Below are 20,318 nucleotides of genomic sequence, written 5' to 3'. Positions count from 1 at the left end.
AATTACAAACCTATGACCCAACAAATTATGACCACAACTTGTATATACAGCAATATACAACAATGTACAACTTTATACAACTTTATACACCTACTGTAGACAATGTATAAACCTTGTGTAAAAATGTATAATAACGTATAAGAGTTGTTTATACACACTTATACAGTGTTATACAGTGTTTATACAGTGTTAAAAGTGTAACATAATGTATGTGTTTTACACACTTTTTACCCTTAAAAAAACGCCAATATTAGAAAGAGATTTGGAAAGAAAAATAGCATCTTGGAGTTTGATATGGGGGGAAGGGGGGTGGCTATCTCGGGTAATCATTTTTTTTAAAAAATGGGATGAAGGATACAAAATGTCAAAAAAAAAAAAAAAAAACTATGGCCATTTCGGGTAAATACTTTACCCAAAATGCCATAGAGTGTTATTTTCCCTTTTTCAAATTCAATATAATTATACACCAATTAATATGGGTATCATGATAAAATATGCATTTTATTTATTATTTCTTAAGGGGTGTGCAAAATTCATAGTAGACAAGTAAAAGTGAACGGAGGGAGTATAAGCTGTATCATATTTTCTAACCACATAATTAATATAATTCAGTGTTACATTATATATGTGTTATTGATAAGTGTTCATAATTATTAAAGTTTCTTAGCCACCCGGTAATAAAATAACTTTTAAAATAAATTAGTTATGAAGAAAGAAGTTTGGCAGGAAAATTACAAATACCCACAGGAAACAAAAAATTAGACATTTTGTAGAGTAACATAATTTAATTTATGTAACATAATTATCACTTGGTGAAAATTGTAACTGAAAATATTGACATTCTTATTAATTTGTGGACATATAATCTGTATTTATAGATAGAAATAAATATTTTTGGTATTTATTAAGTTTTAGATTCACTACAGTTATTTCTTGCGACAAGAATTTATGCTGGCCAAATGTAATGATTTAAGGGAAAAAAAACAAATTCATTAAATGAACCTCAAGAATCAATTTAGTTCTTTATATATTATTTATGATTTAAAAAATGATTATCAGTTAAAATAACAATTTATAGTATTTTTTGTGTAGCTTAAAAAGAAATCTAAATTTTAATTCACGAAAAGTGTCACATAAATTAAAATGAAGGGAGAGTAATCAGTAAAATCTAATAAATGCTCTAGTTGAAAAATACAAATGTGGCTCCAAAGTTTCCAAAATATATAATGTCAAATAATGTAAAGGGTAATCTAATACCCCTAGGGGTGTCAATGGTACGATTCAGGCGGTTATTTTATAAAATTTATACCATACCAATTTTTCGATTATTTTATTTTGTACAATCAAAATTAGACTTTTTGAAACCATCTCATCATCTCGGTTTTTCTTCGGTATCGGTACGGTTCGATTAATTTTTCGGCAGTATTTTATAAAGAAAACGTCATATAAAACTCACAAGTACAAATTGTACACGATACCATGCTTACTTGTATTTTGGCAAAAACTCTCTAGACATTTTATTGTTTAAAACGTAAAGAATCAAGAAAACATGAACCACAACAAGAATAGATATACATCCCACTATTTTATAGTAGTGTAAGGTAATATTAAATAAAGACAACAAAATTTAGATCACACGAGCTGGAAGTAATCAACCAAGATGAAACACAAGAACTAAGTCTAATAAGATTCGATATCCAATAAAAGAATGTAAATCATACGTGAGGATAGATATGTAATACCTTGTAGCTTACTAATCAACATCGTTGGAATACCTTGTAACTTAGTGGTTACCACTCGAGGTGATAGAACAAATTAGTTTCAATAGGGGTAGCATAACAGGTTTCAGAGTTGGATTTTCGTGTTAATTACTTATGTTAAGGTTCACTTTTATATGGGCATATAAAAGTTACTACGAGATTGTTGGTGCTCTAATTGGATTTTAGTATTTTTAGAGTTGCAACCTAATTTTATAACGGAAATTAGGGAAACCAAGTAAAAGGATTTATCAAACAAGAAAAAAAAAATTTAAAACCAAAGTTCGAGGTAAGGGTTCTGGTGATCCCTAAGGAAGGTTTTACGCACCCTAGTATTAAAAATCCGTAGAATACAATTGACCTATGAGCTTCAATGTGTGATTAATGTAATTATTTCCTTAAAAAATGTTTAAATTTCCTCAAAATGCCATTTCATTTATATCATAAATTCAAGAAAATATTCGGCAAAAAATCCCTTCGAAAAAGGGGTTTTGGGTTTTCAAAAAATCCGCAGAAGTGTTCAACTCACTTTATTGCCAGACTGGAACACACCAAGGATTTCTCCCTATTAGAGTCAATACTATTCTAGTTCTAATAAAATGAATTTAGTACTTAGGGATTTTATTAGATATAATATACAGAAATATGGAATATATCTCCGTTTTATATATATATATATAGTTTATTTCGTTCATTTTTATCCATTTGAAGCTCAACAAGTCAACTTATATTCCAATCCAAATTCCATCTTCCTCAAACTGGTCCAAGTGAGTTTTCCTTTTGTTTTTTGAGTTCAATGAATTTTGGGCTTCCAGGCCCAAAACAGTCGCATTTTATTTTTTAAGAAATTTCATAAGTCCAGGCTCCAACTTCTTAGCTTATAAAATGTCCAAGTTTAACAAATCAATTCTAGTCCAAAAAATTGTTTCTTTGGTATATAAAAATGCTAATTTTTGAAGTCAGACTCATTTCACAACTTCGTCTCAGGTTTAAGGCAAACTTATCAAACAATTTTTATCACGGATTCAAAACTCAAAACTTGTTACTTATCATTTGAGAAATCCCTTTTGCATTGATCCAATTTTAGGCTCAACCAAAACTCCATTTTTTCATTTTTTACGCTTGGCCATAATCTCAAACAGTTTTAAACTCAAAATCGAGCTAAGTCTTGTCCTTTTTTTTCTTTCCATGCAAAGCAGTTTATTGTCCAAATTTAAAATGGTTTGGCGACTTCCTAGAACACTAAAGTTTTCCTAAGTTCTAACATACACAAGGGGTTCATTATTTACACGTTCAGGACATAACAATATATATACATACAAGATATATATGAAGTAAAGAAGTGAAGAAAGTAGATCTTTAACTGATAGGCCGACCCAAACCCATCAATGCCATTTTCACCCATGACTGGGCCTTCAACATATTAGCTTCCATTTCTCCTTCTTCGGACTCGATCAAGAAAGGGGTTGGCCCTCCAGCCCAACAGGTTTGATGCAAGGGTGGCCGAATGGCCCAAGTTGAATTCACATGGAACACAAAGGGATAAAGATTAGTATTCGTCTAAGTATTTGGACTAAGGCACACACAATTCATACTTAAGCAAGTAAAATACAGAGAGGAAATCAAGCAGCTACATAAAGAAAACAAAGCAGAGGAGATATAATAGCTTGAGGCGGAGGCCCAATATCAAATAACAATCAAGGAAAATTCATAAGCCAAACCATAATTCATGTATAGGCCCATATGACAAAAACATTCAAGAGGGGTAAATTTGGCCCAAATCTTTGTTCTCATGACAAATTCCAGCATTCATCCAAAGGGGTATATGAAGTATACCTCTTGTATACACCCTGGTGTATGCAGAATGTATACTTCATATACTCCCTACCTAACACATGATTTTTTGCAACACATAGAGGCAGAGAAGATACATAATTTAGGAAAAAGTCAACCTCAGCAAAATGGCACTTCACAGTTCAAGCACAACAGTCCATAACCAATTTTATACTAACTTTAAGACCTTTATAAAAAGAGACAGCCTATCTTTTGAAATGGTTTAAATGCCTAAATCATTTTACTAAAGTCTTCCCAATTCTAAATGTAACACATAGACATGAACAAGTTTGACAAATTAAACTAATGATCTTAAATAACATGATTCGGACCTCAGATTCACATAAACTAACATATGGAGACCAAATAAAACAACTACCAAGTTATTTACAATAGACGAAATCTTGATTAGCATGTTTATCCTCTTTCCAACTTCATATTTCATTAAAAATCCCAGACTTTAGCCTCTTAACTCATAACAGATTCCAAATATTGCATAAGCGAGAGTTGTTGTCCACGGATTGTTTCAAACAAACAAGATCAGCTTAGTAAGGGGACACTAACTTTAAATCACTTATATTTAAACACAAATCTAAACTTCAAAACTCACAGGACATCATTTTCATTTTTTAGTTTCAAAAGTGTTTTGAAAGGTAACACAAGTGTTTTATGTGATTCAAAACATCTGACAACATCAAGCAATACCAACAAAGACTTAGTTAAATAAGCTAGGGACTTTACTTATGTGGGAAATACATGAGGCATTTTGAAAACATGGTTGTAGTTTTGAATCTAGTGACATGATTTTTTTGGAAAAAGAATGCACAGATTAAGGCAATAATGATTCTTCAGACTCCACAATGGAATATTATGTACTCAACATCAATGTATAGCAAAGTCATGAACTCAACCACTTAGGTAGATTTAAAAAAAGACAGAGACAAGACTAAACAGTTTAAGTCTAGCTTAATTTCACAACACAAGTAGATATTTATATAGTTACCAGTTTAAGCCCTAAATGAATCAATAGACTACACATATTAACAGGGATTTAGCAATTTTAGGTGAGGCAAATGCTTAATCATGTTATATTACATACAAACTATCTTGAACAGATAAGCATACTAGACAGGATTGATTAGGGATTCTACATCTTTAATCCTACTTAACTGGCAAAAACAGGATTAATATGAGCTAACAATTACCTTAAACTAAACAACTAAGTATAACTTATAAGTAAATAATCTAAGCCAATTACAATTAAAGGGCATAATTAATAGCTCAAAACAGACCTAGGCTACACTAAAGCAAGATTAAACTAATTAACTACATAAGACATAAATCACATAAAACAATGAATTAACACATAATTACTGAAAAATTAACTAAAGAAAAAAAAAATACCTTTTTGAGGTGCAACCTTGTCGAGAATGGACTTGGATGCTTCCTTGCTCCTCAACTTCACAACTCAGCCACATAACACAAGGAAAGTATTTAAAAATTTTACTTGACCCGAATTTCAAAGTTTCCAAGCAATTCTTGCCAAAACTTAAGAGAAGTCGATTTTTTTTTTTTTGGTGAATATCTGTAAAATATTTGATCCAGGTCTTGTTCAAATGGTAGAAATGGGTTCTTATTTATAGAACCCCCAAACTTGAGAAACCAAATCCCAAGCCGATGTGGGACAAGTTCATATTCTGGAAATTTTCTCTCTAATTTAACATGCAACGGCTGGGATTCAAACAAATACACATATAGAGGGTCAGATTTGACCCAAACTGGATCAATCCGTTCGATTCTATATGAACGAATGAAAATCCATGATTCAAAATAGGTTAAGACAAATCCCATTAAGGGATTCCTCCTTGTTTGACCATGAATTCAGAAAACGGTAAGAGAAGGAGCGGTTATACCTCATTTGGGTTGCGTTTGGTAGAGAGAGGAGGCAAATATTTAATGTATTGCCTCAAATCATTGAACCACGACTGCATAAAGTGATTGTACACTGTACTTTGCCATTTCAGGCAACGGTGACGAGAAGAGAGGAAAGAGAAAGGGGAGGCGGCACTAGGGTTTCACAAGAAACCCTCCCCTCACCCATAGGCTCGTTTGGTTGCTGACTGAGGAAATGAGGGGTTATTACCCTCCTTAAACTTTTTCTTGGGCCGTTATAATAAAAAGGAAATGGGGCAGTCTTTGTGTATAAATGCCTATACACATGATATACATATATTAAGAATGGCCATAATTAAGAAGGTCTTTAATTTAAACCCTTCAATATGGCCAAACACAATTAATTAACCAATTAATCAAATTAATAGACATGACTAATTATGAAATTTGCAATTATGACCTAATCAAACTTAAACCATAAATTTGGACATTTCAATTACGGCCATATTTAATCCAATCAATCAATTAGGGACTAATTTGCAATAATGACTTCAATTGACTTAAGTCATGAAGTTGATTGCTCCAATTAAAGCCAGAATCAAACTATTCAAGCAATTAAAGGCTAATTTTATAATAATGACCCCAATTGAACTTAAACCATGAAAATTGGTCATTTCAATCAAAGCTAGAATTACCCAACAAATTGATTATTTCATTTATAGCCCTAATTAACCGTATAGTAAGCAATTCATGAAATTGACCATAATTAAACACTTGATTAATTACGATTAACTCAAAAAATTGTACAAATGTAAATTGACTACGCAAAATTAAGAATTGAGGGGTAGAAATGATTAATTCATTTAATTAATCAGATTTCTTGAATTAAACGGAGTAGAATGCTTAGTAATTTATTTTCTGGTAACTTTAACAATTAAATAAATAGTTGTTTTAAATTTTCTTTTTGATTAATATTTGACAAATACTCCATATTAATTATAAAAAATTTAAATTGATTTCTAAATGATTTATAATATTATCGAAGTTATTTTGCCAAATGAAATGGAGAAATATTATCTAAATAATTTTATAAAATCATTTTGACTTGTAGAAAATACACATTTTACTCCGTTTAATATCCAAGGACTCTGGGTAATTAAAATAAATTACGGGAGGTAAAAAATTAGGTGTCAACAACTTGTTGCTAACTTTGTAGTCATTTCCATCACCCCAGGCACAAGACGAAAAAATTAATGTTTTATTAATTTTAAACTTATTATATACAATATATTTTACACATATAAATGTATTCGGTAGGGTTCATTATTTTTTTGGCTTATTTTTATAAAATAAAAAACCTACCCGATTTTTTGATACAGTTAGAAATTTATATAAAAACCGTTTATTTTATTAAAAAATCCTAATGATCGGTTGGGTACAGTTCGGTTCAATCGATTAAATCAATTTTTACAAAATCATTAACACCCCTAATCCCTATGATTCATAGTATACAGTGTTTTTAGCAAACTCCTAGAATGTAAGAAGTATTCACACTAAAGTATCCTTTAAAAATAGTATCAATTTAATATGTTTTTTTTGGTTATATAAAAATTTATTTATCTAAATAAGATTAATTTTTTTAAAAAAAATCCATTAATACTTTCCTTACAGTATAAAAAGTCATTTATTTTGAAATTGATAAGTGAAAAGGAAAATTTATTTTTAGTATAAGAAATAAGTAAAAAGGAAGGGAGAAAATAATTTACTCCTTCCGTTTCAAAATGTTTGTTCTACATTCCTTTTTTTGTCCATTTAAAAAAGAATGTCTTTTTCCTTTTTAGCAATTTTTAATTTTAATTTTCCATATGGCAAGTTAAAGACCATATGATTAAAGGACATTTTGGTAGATTATATATATATATATATATATATATATATATATATATATATATATAATTTAAGACCATAATTTTTTTTTTTACCTTCTTAAACTTCGTACCAAATTAGAATTAGGTAAACATTTTGAAACGGAGAAAGTACTAAATGATAAGATCCAAAAAAAATACTATAGTGTCAGCATAGACCAATTATAGGCCCTATGAATTGACTTTGACAATGAATGAGGACAAATGAGTATAAGGAAAAATCTAACACGTGTAAGAGCTTCATAGGATGAAAGTTTAATGTGAGGAAGATAAAATTCTTTGATTCAACCTTAAATAGTACTAGTAATTTATCTTCACCTCAATTTTCTCGTCATAATTTAGTTGATGCAAAACTTAAGAAAATATTATTTGACAAATTACTATTATATATAAGAGGGACTGACGAGATTTGGTCGTCCTAACAGGGTAGTATCGAGTTTTGACATTTTGATGTAAAGCTGCGACACGTGACTGCTGCAGCATGCTCCTACTTTTGCCCTCATGGAAAGACCTTTGACTCTTTCGTGATATCATGGCCACGTGGTTGTTCATGTTGGTTGTTGCCTATTGCCCTTATTCTCATTTTTTCCTTTTTTTTTTTTTTACCTCATTCTCTTTCTTTAAGTCCATTGCACGTGGGCTTTGATATTGACATATGAAGTAGTATTTTTTGTGAATTTTTTCGTGCCCTTTGACCCTCTGGTATTTTCAGCTTTTATATTTAATTTAAAAAATACCTTTTTACATAATTAAAAAGGTATTAATAGTTTTTTTTAATTTTATCCTTATTTAAATAAGTAAATGTTTACATAACCAAGAAATCATATTAAACTGGTAATATTTAATTAAGGGTAATTTAGTGAAAGCACTTTTTATTTTTTAAGAGTAAGTAATTCCTTAAAGGGTGTGCCCAAGTTAAAAACTATATGAATCACATGGAGTATTAGATTACTCTTTCTACTAGTTAATTTATCCGCGCTTCGCGCGGAATGAGAAAAATGACAGAATACTTTTTGTTAGAAATTCTATTATAAAAATTAATTTTACTAATTAAATAAGTAACCTAAACGATAGAAACCACTATTGTAAAGACAGGGTCTAAAGAGATAGCTCTGTAGCAAAAAAAAAATTTAACAAAATAATATGCATGAGATTTTTTTGGCATTTAGAAATTGAATACTACATACAACAATAATTTAGCAACATTTTAATCTGCAAGATTCTTCTACAATGTTGAAAATCATTGTCAACAAAGTCAAAAATGCACCCTCCACATTTTCCACTTCCAACACATTAAGTCCCTAAGAAGAACAATCCCCCTTCTCACCAAATTCTTTAGCATCCTTGGTAGAAACATCTTGTCACTCCTCTGCGAATTGCAACTTTTAACCTCCGCAAATTATCTGTTTTTTTTGTAATGTGTTGATCTTCAAGATCTGTTTTATTTTCGATTAAAATGATTGCAATACTTCTATTAGCATATATGTAACAATTCGGATGACAACTTTTTATATATCTGCAGATGAAAAAGAAATGACAAAATCAATTATACAAAATTATTAAGTATCTACTCCACTTATTATCAAATATAAAATCAGTCTTATGATAGTTACTCTTGTTTCCTAATTTATAACAAAAGATTCATGAATATTTTTTTACAATTAACAAATTTTCGCTGTTACAAAATTAAAGAAACGACCTTCATATATATAGCTGAAGAAAGAAGTAAGAAGTACTCTCTTATTGAGAATTAAGTGAAGCAACCTAGTATAGTCTTGAGAAATCCAGTAGCATTTTGGTGTGATCATCCTTTAATCCTTATCCTCCTATTCTTCATGACACCCTCAAGAATTTTTTATTATCCTCTGTTCCTCTGTCTATCAGAATTGGTTCAATCACATGTAATTAGTCCTTTGATTTGATGAGATCATTTTTAGACTCTATTTCATCATATAATAATAACTTTTGATGGTTACCATTTTGAATTTTTAAAGAAGAAACTAATAAAAGAGGAGGAGATGAAGGTGTAGTTAATAGCATTTAGATTGAGCAGTTGCAATTATCAATGCACATGACATTTATTTATTGAAAAGGCTAAATGCAATCAGGTGGTGACTTTTTAAGAACCAAGAGTATTAGTCATTTAATAATTGAATAATGATTGCATTAAAATGAGGGGAAAAAACCATCAAATGCCAAAAAAGGAGAAAAAGAAGAAACACAATAGTTGGTCATTGAAAGGGGCACATCGCTTGGCTACGATCAACTTTATATAGATATATAAAATATTAGTTAATTTATTCACGTTTCGTACGATTATAAAATTAAATAGATTAAGTGAGATTAAGTAAATTTAAGAAATGACTTTTATTGTAAATTAAGCCTAGAGAAGTTTCATATATATGCATAAAAAATTTAATTTTACGCATTGAATGAATTCTAAATTATTCATCTCCAGCTTAAAATTTGAATGGTTGGATTAAAATCTTTAACAATTTTTTCATGAAGTATCTCTTAAGTGAAGTTATGATCAAGAATATAACTTAAGCTTACATGATAAAATTTTAAAGATAAAAACCACCTTAATACTAATCAAGATATAAGTCAGTTTAATAGTTTATTTTTCTCTTTTTCATTTTATCTCCATCCGTACCCATTACTTACTCTAGAGGACATAAATTTTCATTTTAATATTTGATTCAATTTCTTCACTTTTTCATTTTATCTCCATCCGTACCCATTACTTACTCTAGAAGACATAAACTTTCATTTTAATATTTGATTCAATTCCCCCTTTTCCTCCTAATTTTCTTACAAAATTCCATATAATCAGTTCTTTTTTAACTAATGGATCCTCTTACCATCCCAAGACCTCCACCATTATCTCCTTTAAATTCAAAGAGACCACCAAATGAGAAAAATGGTAGAGAAAAAATATCAAACTCTCCTTTTAAAAAAATGAAAGGTACAAATCTCTTGATCTATATCAATTGTTTTGAACAACTTTTCTCTTTTGCGCAGCAACGTTAAATAATTGATTCTGAATTCTTTATTTTTTGTTAGTATTTACTTGTTCGATCAGTTCATATCAATCGTTTAAAAGATATGTAATTATTCGTGGTATTTAAAAATTGTGATATTTTTTAAATTTGTGTGATCTTTTAATGTTGGATTTATGTATGTATTATGTGATCTCGTCATGCCCGTGACTACTTTGCTTCAAAATGCTACAATAATATTCCGCTATAATATACTATACACTTTTTAAGTACTCAAGAACTTTAAAATGAGATTCTCCATTTTTCATGCTTAACAAACATATACACCAAGTTCAGAAAAAGAACACATGAAATTTTAAAAGTTTAATCGTTTGACCAAGAAGTAGCACGATAAATGAAAATCTTTATTGTAGAGTTTAAAATATTCTAGTGAAAAAAATATAAATCATAAACAAAATCATTAAAATTGAAATATGTCTTACCTTTTGCAAAGCAAAATGCATGGCGTTTGTCAAATGTATTTGGATCAACCAATAGGCAGAAGGATAAAATATTGAATTGTTCATAGTGAAAGTAAAAGTAAATCTTGCAAGTTGCAACAATACACGGGTCTTCTTTATAAATAACTATCCCAACAAAAACATGGCTCTTGCTCTCCTCCCATAATCCCAACAATACATGGGTCTCTTGCTATCTACAACACAATGTATCTATAGCTACGAAATCTAAGCTACGAATTTAAAAAGCGTAGCTATTGCCTATTAATAGCCACAAAAATTTGAATTTCGTAGCTATTTACAAATTTGTAAAATTTCTTTGCCACGAAAATCAAATTGACAAAGCTAATTTCTCATTTTTGCCATAATTGCTAACTATCGTGGCAATAGTTACCGAAATAGCTACAACTTTATTGCTACGATAAACTCTTATAGCTAATCATAAGTTTTTGCCACGCGATAAAGGTTACTGTAGCAATAGTAACCTTTTAGCCACAATATATTATTTGAAACAAAATATTGTAGCTAAATCAATAATTTTGCTTCATGTTATAAAATTTGTGGCAATAGCTAAATGATATAACCACGAATGTTTTGCTAAAAAGAAATTTCGTAGCTAATTATAAATTTTTGCTACAGATTGAAACTTACTGTAGTAATAGTAACCTTTTAGCCACAACAAATTATTTGAAACAAAATGTTGTAGCTAAATAAATATATTTGCTTCAAGTTATAAAAGATTGTGGCAATAGTTACACAATATAGCTATAGAATTTTTGCTATAGTAAAATTTCGTAGCTAATTATTAATTTTCGCCACGTGTTGAAATTTATTGTAGCAATAGTAACCTTTTAGCCATAAAAAATTACTTAAAATAAAATATTACAACAAGATAAATATTTTTACTTCGAGTACTAAAATTCGTGACAATAATTGGCTTAATAGATATAGTTACTTGTCATGACAGAATTATATAGCCACAGATTTATTGTTATGATAAAATTTCATAGCTAATAATTAGTATTATTTAGCACGAATTGAATTTTGTTGTAGCAATACTAATCTTTTAGCCAAATTAAATAATTTGATTTCCTACACTTGTAGTTACCATAAAAATAGTATGAATACAATCATAATAAACACATTAAATTAAATGGCTGCAGAAATATACTTGTAGCTTAGAATTTTCAATGTTTCTATTAGTTTTTTCATTCACCATTCTTCAGAAGTTACAGATATAATACATGCACATTCTGTTACCATTTTCAAAAAATTATACCTTCACATTACACAAGGAAGAAAATAATACATTGTCTTTTTAAATGAAAAGATGTCAATACATGGCAAAATGAATTACAACAATCACCAAAAATCAATGTCATTACCAAAATTATTTTGAAAAACAATTATCACCATATATACCTGCACATTACATAAGGAAGCACAAAATACATTGTTAAAATGACAAAATGCCAACACGAGATGACATGAATAACTAGCCTCACCAAAAATCAATATCATTATCAAGACTCGAGCGTCATTCAATTGCAACAAACAGATAATGTCAGACTGGCTATTACTTTAGTCTATTGATCTGACAAAAAAAATCGACAGAGTTTCCCCTGTAACTGAATAATCCATCAACATACACTCGGTAGAAAATAACATTTCAACTCAATCCAATCAAAATTATCAACTCAACATTACTACATATTAACTCATATTCAATCAGAATAACTCAATATAATAAAGAAATAAACATCATCCCTCAAGAAATAAGTTAACTTGTTAACATCAATTTAGTATAAGCCATATCCATATAAGATTTTCAAATGTTCACAATAACAAATCTTCATCATCGGTTTCAGGCTCTGATTCGATGTCGTCAATAATATCATCAGCTAAAGCAACATCAGTGCTGATAACATCAAGATCATTTCTTCCCCAGTTTATAAAGTCTTCATCTTCCTCAAATGTACACAAGAAATCATTACAAGCATCTTGTTGAAAAGTATCTTCACCTACAGCATCTCTAGCAAAATAAGTAGAATGACCACTCAAGACAATTGACCAATTTGGATGAAGATTATCCTTGACATAAAAAACTTGTTCTGCTTGAGATGCAAGCACAAATGGTTCATTTGTTGCTAGTTTCGCTTAGTATTGACACTAACAACACCATGTTTATCTATTTTCACTCCTTTTCCTGTGTGATCAACGTCCCACCAGTCACATTTAAACAAAACAACCCGCTTACTTTTGAAGTATTGAAGTTCTACTATTTCAATTAGAACACCATAGTAATTAATATTTTGACCATTCACTACTCCTCTTACTAAAACCCCACTATTTTGCTTCACCCTATTTTCCTCAAGTAGTTTAGTGTGAAACCTGAAACCATTTATTTCATAACCCTTGAATCTTTGAACTCCATTAAAAGGGCCTCTAGCCAAAGAATACAATTCCCAACTTGCAAGTGAATTCCCTTCTCTGCGCATTTGTACAATTTGTACAAAAAATAAATGAATAAATAAGTATTGCAAATTGAATTCAGCACCTGTTCTTTGAGTGTTTAGTAGCTGGAGCTATCTGGAAGAAATTCATGGCATGGGTATCCAAAGAAGTTTATGGGGACGGAGGGAAGAGCTGCAATGGGCTGAAAGGCATCACATGGGAAGGAACAAAGCTAGTCAACTTTATAGAGTCTCACTAGCAGTTGCAACTTACTATGTATGGCAAGAGAGGATTGGTCGATTTTTCGGAAGCAACAGAGAGCAATTGAAAGCATGGTAAGAAGGATTATTCAGGAAATGGCTCATTTAAATGTCAAACTAGCTACTTATGTCCAACACTTTGATGTATATCCTAGTTGACTAAGTAGATCAGCTGAAAGAGTAGAAAGACCTTGGGTCTTGAGATTTCATATGTTGCACTAAGTTCGGGACTTTGTCCAGAAAGGTATTTACCAAAAAAAAAATTGAATTCAAAGTAACAATAAAAACTTACTCGATTGGAAAACCAATCATCGAAGTTCATGTCCCGATTGTTCTGCTCATACTCTCTGTTTAAACATAACCATAAGACTTGAGAAAAGCTAACAAATACTCCCTCCGTCTCAAATTATTTGTCGTGATTTCTAAAAATAGTTGTCTCAAATTATTTGTCATTTTAGAAGTTCTAGACAAAAATTATTATTTTTTCCCATTTTACCATTAATAGTAATTGTTTTTGAAGATTACAAACACAAACACCTCAGTTATGGGGAGATGACATATAAATAGAATAAATATTCAATGAAAAGAGATTACCCCTCTTAAGACATAAATAAGGGTAAAATAGTCAAAACATCCCAAAATTAATATTTTCTTAAGAGGCGTGTGAAAAAGAAACATAACAAATAATTTGAGACGGGAGACTGGTGAACACAATAATATAATGAAACATACCGTAGAAATGGTTGAAATTCTTCACAATTTCTCAAGACATAAAGATGAGCTTGTTTTCGCTCAAACTCTTCAAGATTTTTGAATGTATCTCTTAATAACGGACAACCCTTTTGTTCAAATATTGATAATCCACTGTATGACTCAACATGATCACCTTCGTAATTTTTGTCCATTCGCGCCAAAATGTAAATATCTTGAACAAAATATTATACTTTCTTCAACAATATACCCCTCTGCAATAGATCCTTCAGGCTGATTTCTATTACGAACGTAACATTTCCATTTGCCCATTAATCTACATGATAAACACACAGTTAAATTGCTTAGCATGATAAATTAACAAGTCACATAAAATTAAATCAAAATTATAATATTAAAAACATACCGCTCCATTGGGTACATCCACCTGTTTTGTACAGGTCCAGCAACCTTAGCTTCTGTTGGGAGATGAATGACCAAGTGCACCATAACGTCAAAAAATGTTGGTAGAAATATTTTTTCTAATTTGGATAATGTTATTGGAATTTGAGCTGCAAGTTGATCCAAAACATCAACCCTTAATGTTTTTTAACACAACTCTCTGAAGAAAATACTTAACTCGGTGATAGCATCATAGACATTGTTTGGCACGACTCCGCGAATTGCTAGAGGAAGCAACTGTTCCAACAGAATATGAGAATCGTGACTCTTCATTCCATAAACTTTACGATCCTTTAACTTCACCCACAGTGATACATTGGAAGAATAACCATTTGGAACCTTAACCATTTTCAAGAACTTCCATACTTTAGACTTCTCATCTGGTGATAAAGAATAGCATGCTGCTGGATAATACCATTTTCCATCCTTTTGAGTTGCGTGCAAATCTTTCCTTATACCCATTTCCTTCAAATCACGACGAGCATTCAGATTATCTTTTGCCTTTCCTTCTATATCTAATAATGTCCTAATGATATTATCACAAACATTTTTTTCAATATGCATCACATCTAAATTGTGGCGTATTAAATTATTTTTCCAGTAAGGAAGTTTGAAAAAAAATGCTTTTCTTCCTCCAGTTATGAATCCCTTTACTTTTTTCGTATTTTTGTTTTTTTTGGGTCTTACCAAATGTCACGTCTTCCAAACTGGACAACTGGTTTAAAACATCATCTCCAGAGAGAGCTTTAGGAGCAGATCGTTTTTCTACTTCTCCATTAAAATCACGTTTATTCCGCCGCCATTTATGATTAGATGATAGAAACCTACGAGCACCCATGTAAGAAAACTTACGACCATACTTTAATCGAGTAGAAGGAGTCTATTTGTTGCATGAAGGACAAGCCAAAGCTCCCTTCGTACTCCATCCAGACAAGTAGGCATAAGCTGGAAAATCATTTATAGTCCATAAGAGTGCTGCCCGCATACAAAAATTCTCTCTTCTCGAAGCATCATATGTATCGACTCCATAATACCATAACTCTCGCAACCCGTCTACCAATGGTTCTAAGTACACATCGGTATCATTTCCAGGAGCTTTAGGGCCAGGTATCAACAAAGACAAGAAGCAATATGGTGGCTTCATGCACATCCAAGGGGGTAAGTTATATACAGTAATAATCACTGGCCAAGTGCTATGAGAAACACTTAAGTTACCAAAAGGATTTATCCCGTCAGATGCTAATCCAAGTCTAACATTATGAGGATCTCTAGCAAATCCTGGATTAGATGTATCGAAATGTTTCCACGCCTCTTAGTCTACTGGATGTCTAAGAACCCCATCTTTCAAACGCTGATCATGATGCCATGTCATGTCTGAAGCAATTTCTGATGACATAAACAACCTTTGTAATCTTGGTTTCAAGGGCAAGTAACGTAAAAATTTTCGAGGAATTTTGTTCTTGGTCTTTCCTTGAGCACTGCCATTAGTTTTTGGACCTTCAACTGATTTCCACCTAGACTCACCACAAACCGAGCAAGATTCAGCTTTTGCATTATGTTTCCAGAATAACATGCAGTCATTCTCGCAAGCATGTATTTTTTCATAACGAAGGCCTAAATTTCTAATCAATTGTTTTGCTCCATAGAATGTCTCTGGTAAAATTTCACCAGAAGGAAGTGCTCGCTTAATTAACTTCAGTATGCTATCAGTTGCTTTATCACTTATCCCAAAAAGACACTTGATTTGGAATAGTTCCACAATCAGTGACAGCTTGGAGAATGTCTCACAACCAGGATAAAGTTGTTGTGCAGCATCCTCCAATAATTTGAAATTTTTTGAAGTAGGCTCCGAAGCATCACCATGTTGAAACTTCCCACTGGAATCATCTATGATTTCAGGGCCAGCAGCATCGTAAATCATTTCAAATATATCATCACCTCGCTCTTTTCTTACTTTTTCTGGTCTTACTTCACTGTTAGTGTTTTTCTCTTTAGGTGCAAATTCTCCATGATAAAGCCACCGCGTGTATCCCTTGACTATCCCATTAATTATTAAATGATCCCTGACTTCACCTCTAGGCCAGTGGAAAACATTGTTGCATTTCTTACAAGGACAAGGAATTGCACCTTCTAGTTCTGAGTGCTTAAAAGCAAATTCTAGAAAACTGTCAACTCCGTTTACATAAGTATCGCTCAATCTATCTTCACAACGCATCCAAGTTGTGTCCATTTTCAAATTTCCTACAAAGAAAAAAAAGATTAAGATTAAGATCAAGATGCATAAAAAACTCACGAACTTTCAAGAGTTCAGCAAAGTAGAACATGATTGCCTCAAACATCCTAGTATTTCAACCCAATTCACTAAATTTCACATCTTGGTGCTATATCTGTATTTATTTATCATACCTTATATGTCGTTCTACCAAGTGTATTATGGTTTTGAATTACTTATAAATGGTTCTAACAAGTGTTCAATATATTAGGCACCTAAACATGACTACATAACCAGAATGAAAGCTCAGGCATTATCCCAAACACCTTATTGACAGAACTCCAATCATGGCTAATAGCGAACCTTTTACTTTCTGCTTTTCTGATTGAGGATTCTAATATCACAAGATGACAAAAGATGACAAGTCCATCATATTTTATCATCTTCATCTTTAAGAAGTTTCAAGAAACTTGGAGAGAAGAAAAAATAGGAGGGCCATTCGGCCATGGTGCGTAAAAATTCACCTCTTGAAAAGTTGATCAAAAAAATTATTTCTTCTAGTACTCCAAGCAAGTTGAAGGCCCTAATTAACATGGAGTGGTTGTTGGAGCAGTAAAACCAATCATTCTTGCAAGGCACAATTCTAGCCAAGTTGAATAACTAAGTGAAAAAGGTAAGGTTTCATCTTCTTTTATATGTTGTAGAGTGAAGAAATGGATGAAATTCATGAAAGTGTGGATGCTATGTTGTAGCCGTGTGGGTTGATGTTGTGGCCGAATATAGTTATATTGTGTAGAGCAAATGAATTGATTTTATTTAGTAATTTGATTGTTGTTGTGTTGTGGATTCCATGATGAAAAATGAGGATTTAGTGGTTTGGAATGAATTTGAAATCGTTTGTGCGTTATTGAAGAAGTTAGTATGACATTAGTATGGTTTCTTATACTTGTAGGAACGATATTCCTAATGTGTAAGTTGTAAATATAATTTATGAATTTGGAAGTGAGACATGTGTTTGGAAGATTGTAGGTTGGTTGTTGTGATTGAATTGAATATAAGAAAATGTTGTCGAATTATGTAAAAGAAGTTACTAACGTTAGAAGGTACTTGGGATTGGTTGACAAAGTTGTTAATGTGTAGATTGTGGTGTAGTTCATGAATTTGGAAGAAAACAATGTGTTATTATTGTCCTTATTAAGTTTGGAAGATTTCAGATTATTGTGGATAATGTGGCCGAGTGAAATTCTCGGATTATTGTTGATAAATTGGCCGAGTTACATTCTCGGATTTGTTGTTGATGATTTGGGCCGAGTTAGATTCTCGGGGATGTGGTATTTACAGGGGAAATGCTGCCGAAATTTCGGCAGATTATAAGTGATTTTATTTGAAAGATTAAGACAAGTATATGCCGATGAATCTAATGATTATGTCAACTCTCTTGAATGTAGACTAGCAAGTTTGGACAAATAAGCGTAGCCAGTTGGTCGTGGGACAGGTATGTAAGGCTTACCCTTTCTTTCTTTTGGCATGTCCTAGAGCCAAATAAGGTATGATATGCATCTTGGGGTAACTCTATTCTTATGATCCGAGCATGTCTACGATTCCTATTCACTTCTTGATTTTAGCATTCTTAATGTAGTCGTAATATGGTCCTTGCGTCTTTTGTATGATTGGGAAGTAAATGTTGCATAAGAGTCTCTGTTCCTAAATGATTCTATGTCGAATAAAGTTCGTAACTTTCGTAAACGGGCTCGGATCGGTTTGATATATGACTATGATCCCCATGGTTCTTGATATGCCTATGATGTTTGATATGTTTCCGAATGGCACTCGAAAGATAATTGATATGACTAAAGTTTTGGATTTCAAATGCTAGTACGTTCGGTTATTCCATTGTGTATTTGATATATTTTGATACGTACGTATGGTTCCAAAGGCTCTATTTGATTTGATCCATAGCGGTATCCGAAAGGTACTTGATATGATTGTTGCTCTGATTTTCCAAAAATGGCTTCTGAAACGTTCGTAGAAGGTTCTGTATTTCGAACGCTCATAAATTTCTTATACTAAGTCGGATTGACCTGAAACTTGTTTCTGAGCCTTCAGGTGTCGGTAAGTATACTTATCCATCGAGTCTTGATATGTGTGCATATGGTTTCTCACGACTCTGCTCGTGCATGTCTTAATATGTTTGTCACTGAGTCCCGGGCCAGGACATGTTCTCGTGCGTACTCCACTGCATTGTTCACCGAGACCCACCCGTAGAGGGCCGGGACACGTTATATGATGATGGCGCCAGGTCCGGACCGGATCCCCTCTACCGAGTCCCTTATTGAAGGGCCGGGACACGTTATCCACCGAGTCCCTCACTGGCGGGCCGGGACACGTTACATGCATATATGATATTTGATGTGACATGCATGATTTTATCTACCGAGTCCCTCGCTAGAGGGCCGGGACACGTTATGCATATATGATATACGATGTTGACATACATGATTATATTCACCGAGTCCCTCACTAGAGGGCCGAGACACGTTATATGCACATGTGATGTATTATATGGATCGGGCTGCACGTTCTGCAGCGATATGTATGTATATATATGGATCGGGTTGTACGTTTCGCGACATTATCATATTACGTATGACATTGGCATCCATGATTTGTGTCTGGAAAAAAAACAAGCATCTTGATATTCTGGTGTTTTGGTATTCTGGATCTGCACTTCTTCTGATACATGATTCGTGTTCGGAAAATAAGTATTTGGTATTCTGGGTAATGTACGTACCTTTTGTACTGTTTGTTTCGATTATGGTTCCGTCTTCTGTATCTTATGCTTTACATACTCAGTACATATTCCGTACTGACCCCTTTTCTTCGGGGGCTGCATTTCATGCCGCGCAGGTACACCCAGATGAGTTGAGGCTATCATAGAAGATATTCTAGCAGATTTGGCAAGCTCCACTTGTTCCTGGAGTGCTGCCAAGTCAGAGTATATATGCAATGGTGTCAGGTTAATGTTAGAGACTTTGCAGATAGAGTCGTGGGTATTGGTTGGCAGCTCTGTAAGCGGCTCCATCAGCCGATGTGTCATTTGTATTACGATATAAGTTCTATATGATTACAGATTTTGTTTGATTTGAAAACAACGAAAAAGAATATTTCTGAAAGCTTTCTTATGTATTTCATGTTTATTTGATTTAAAGGTCCAAAAGATTATGTATGTAATAAGTGTTAGCGGGTTCGCTCGGCTCCGAGTATGGGTTCGGGTGCCCATCACACCCTAGCGGGATTAGGGTGTGACAAAGTGGTATCAGAGCAGGTTTGTCCTAG

General features: G+C 32.3%; 1 protein-coding gene and 1 long non-coding RNA gene across 2 annotated transcripts; both read right to left on the bottom strand.

Moving 5' to 3' along the window:
• Nucleotides 1–2,913: 2,913 nt before the first annotated feature.
• LOC132613959 (uncharacterized) lies at nucleotides 2,914–5,770 on the bottom strand. The gene is made up of 2 exons (XR_009572137.1): nucleotides 5,504–5,770; nucleotides 2,914–5,049 (listed from the first exon to the last, which is right to left on the bottom strand). It is a non-coding gene; the product is annotated as an uncharacterized LOC132613959 (long non-coding RNA).
• A 10,312-nt stretch (nucleotides 5,771–16,082) lies between these two features.
• LOC132613104 (uncharacterized) lies at nucleotides 16,083–17,109 on the bottom strand. Its single transcript, XM_060327156.1, has 2 exons — nucleotides 17,064–17,109; nucleotides 16,083–17,011 (listed from the first exon to the last, which is right to left on the bottom strand). Exons 1-2 carry the CDS (start codon nucleotides 17,107–17,109, stop codon nucleotides 16,083–16,085), a joined length of 975 nt encoding a protein of 324 aa, XP_060183139.1.
• Nucleotides 17,110–20,318: the final 3,209 nt, after the last annotated feature.

This window comes from Lycium barbarum, chromosome 10 (genome assembly GCF_019175385.1).
Source record: "Lycium barbarum isolate Lr01 chromosome 10, ASM1917538v2, whole genome shotgun sequence".
In the NCBI taxonomy this organism is placed as follows: domain Eukaryota; kingdom Viridiplantae; phylum Streptophyta; class Magnoliopsida; order Solanales; family Solanaceae; genus Lycium; species Lycium barbarum.
The sequence above is the reverse complement of the archived record's forward strand: the minus strand, read 5'-3'. Positions and strand labels throughout refer to the sequence as shown.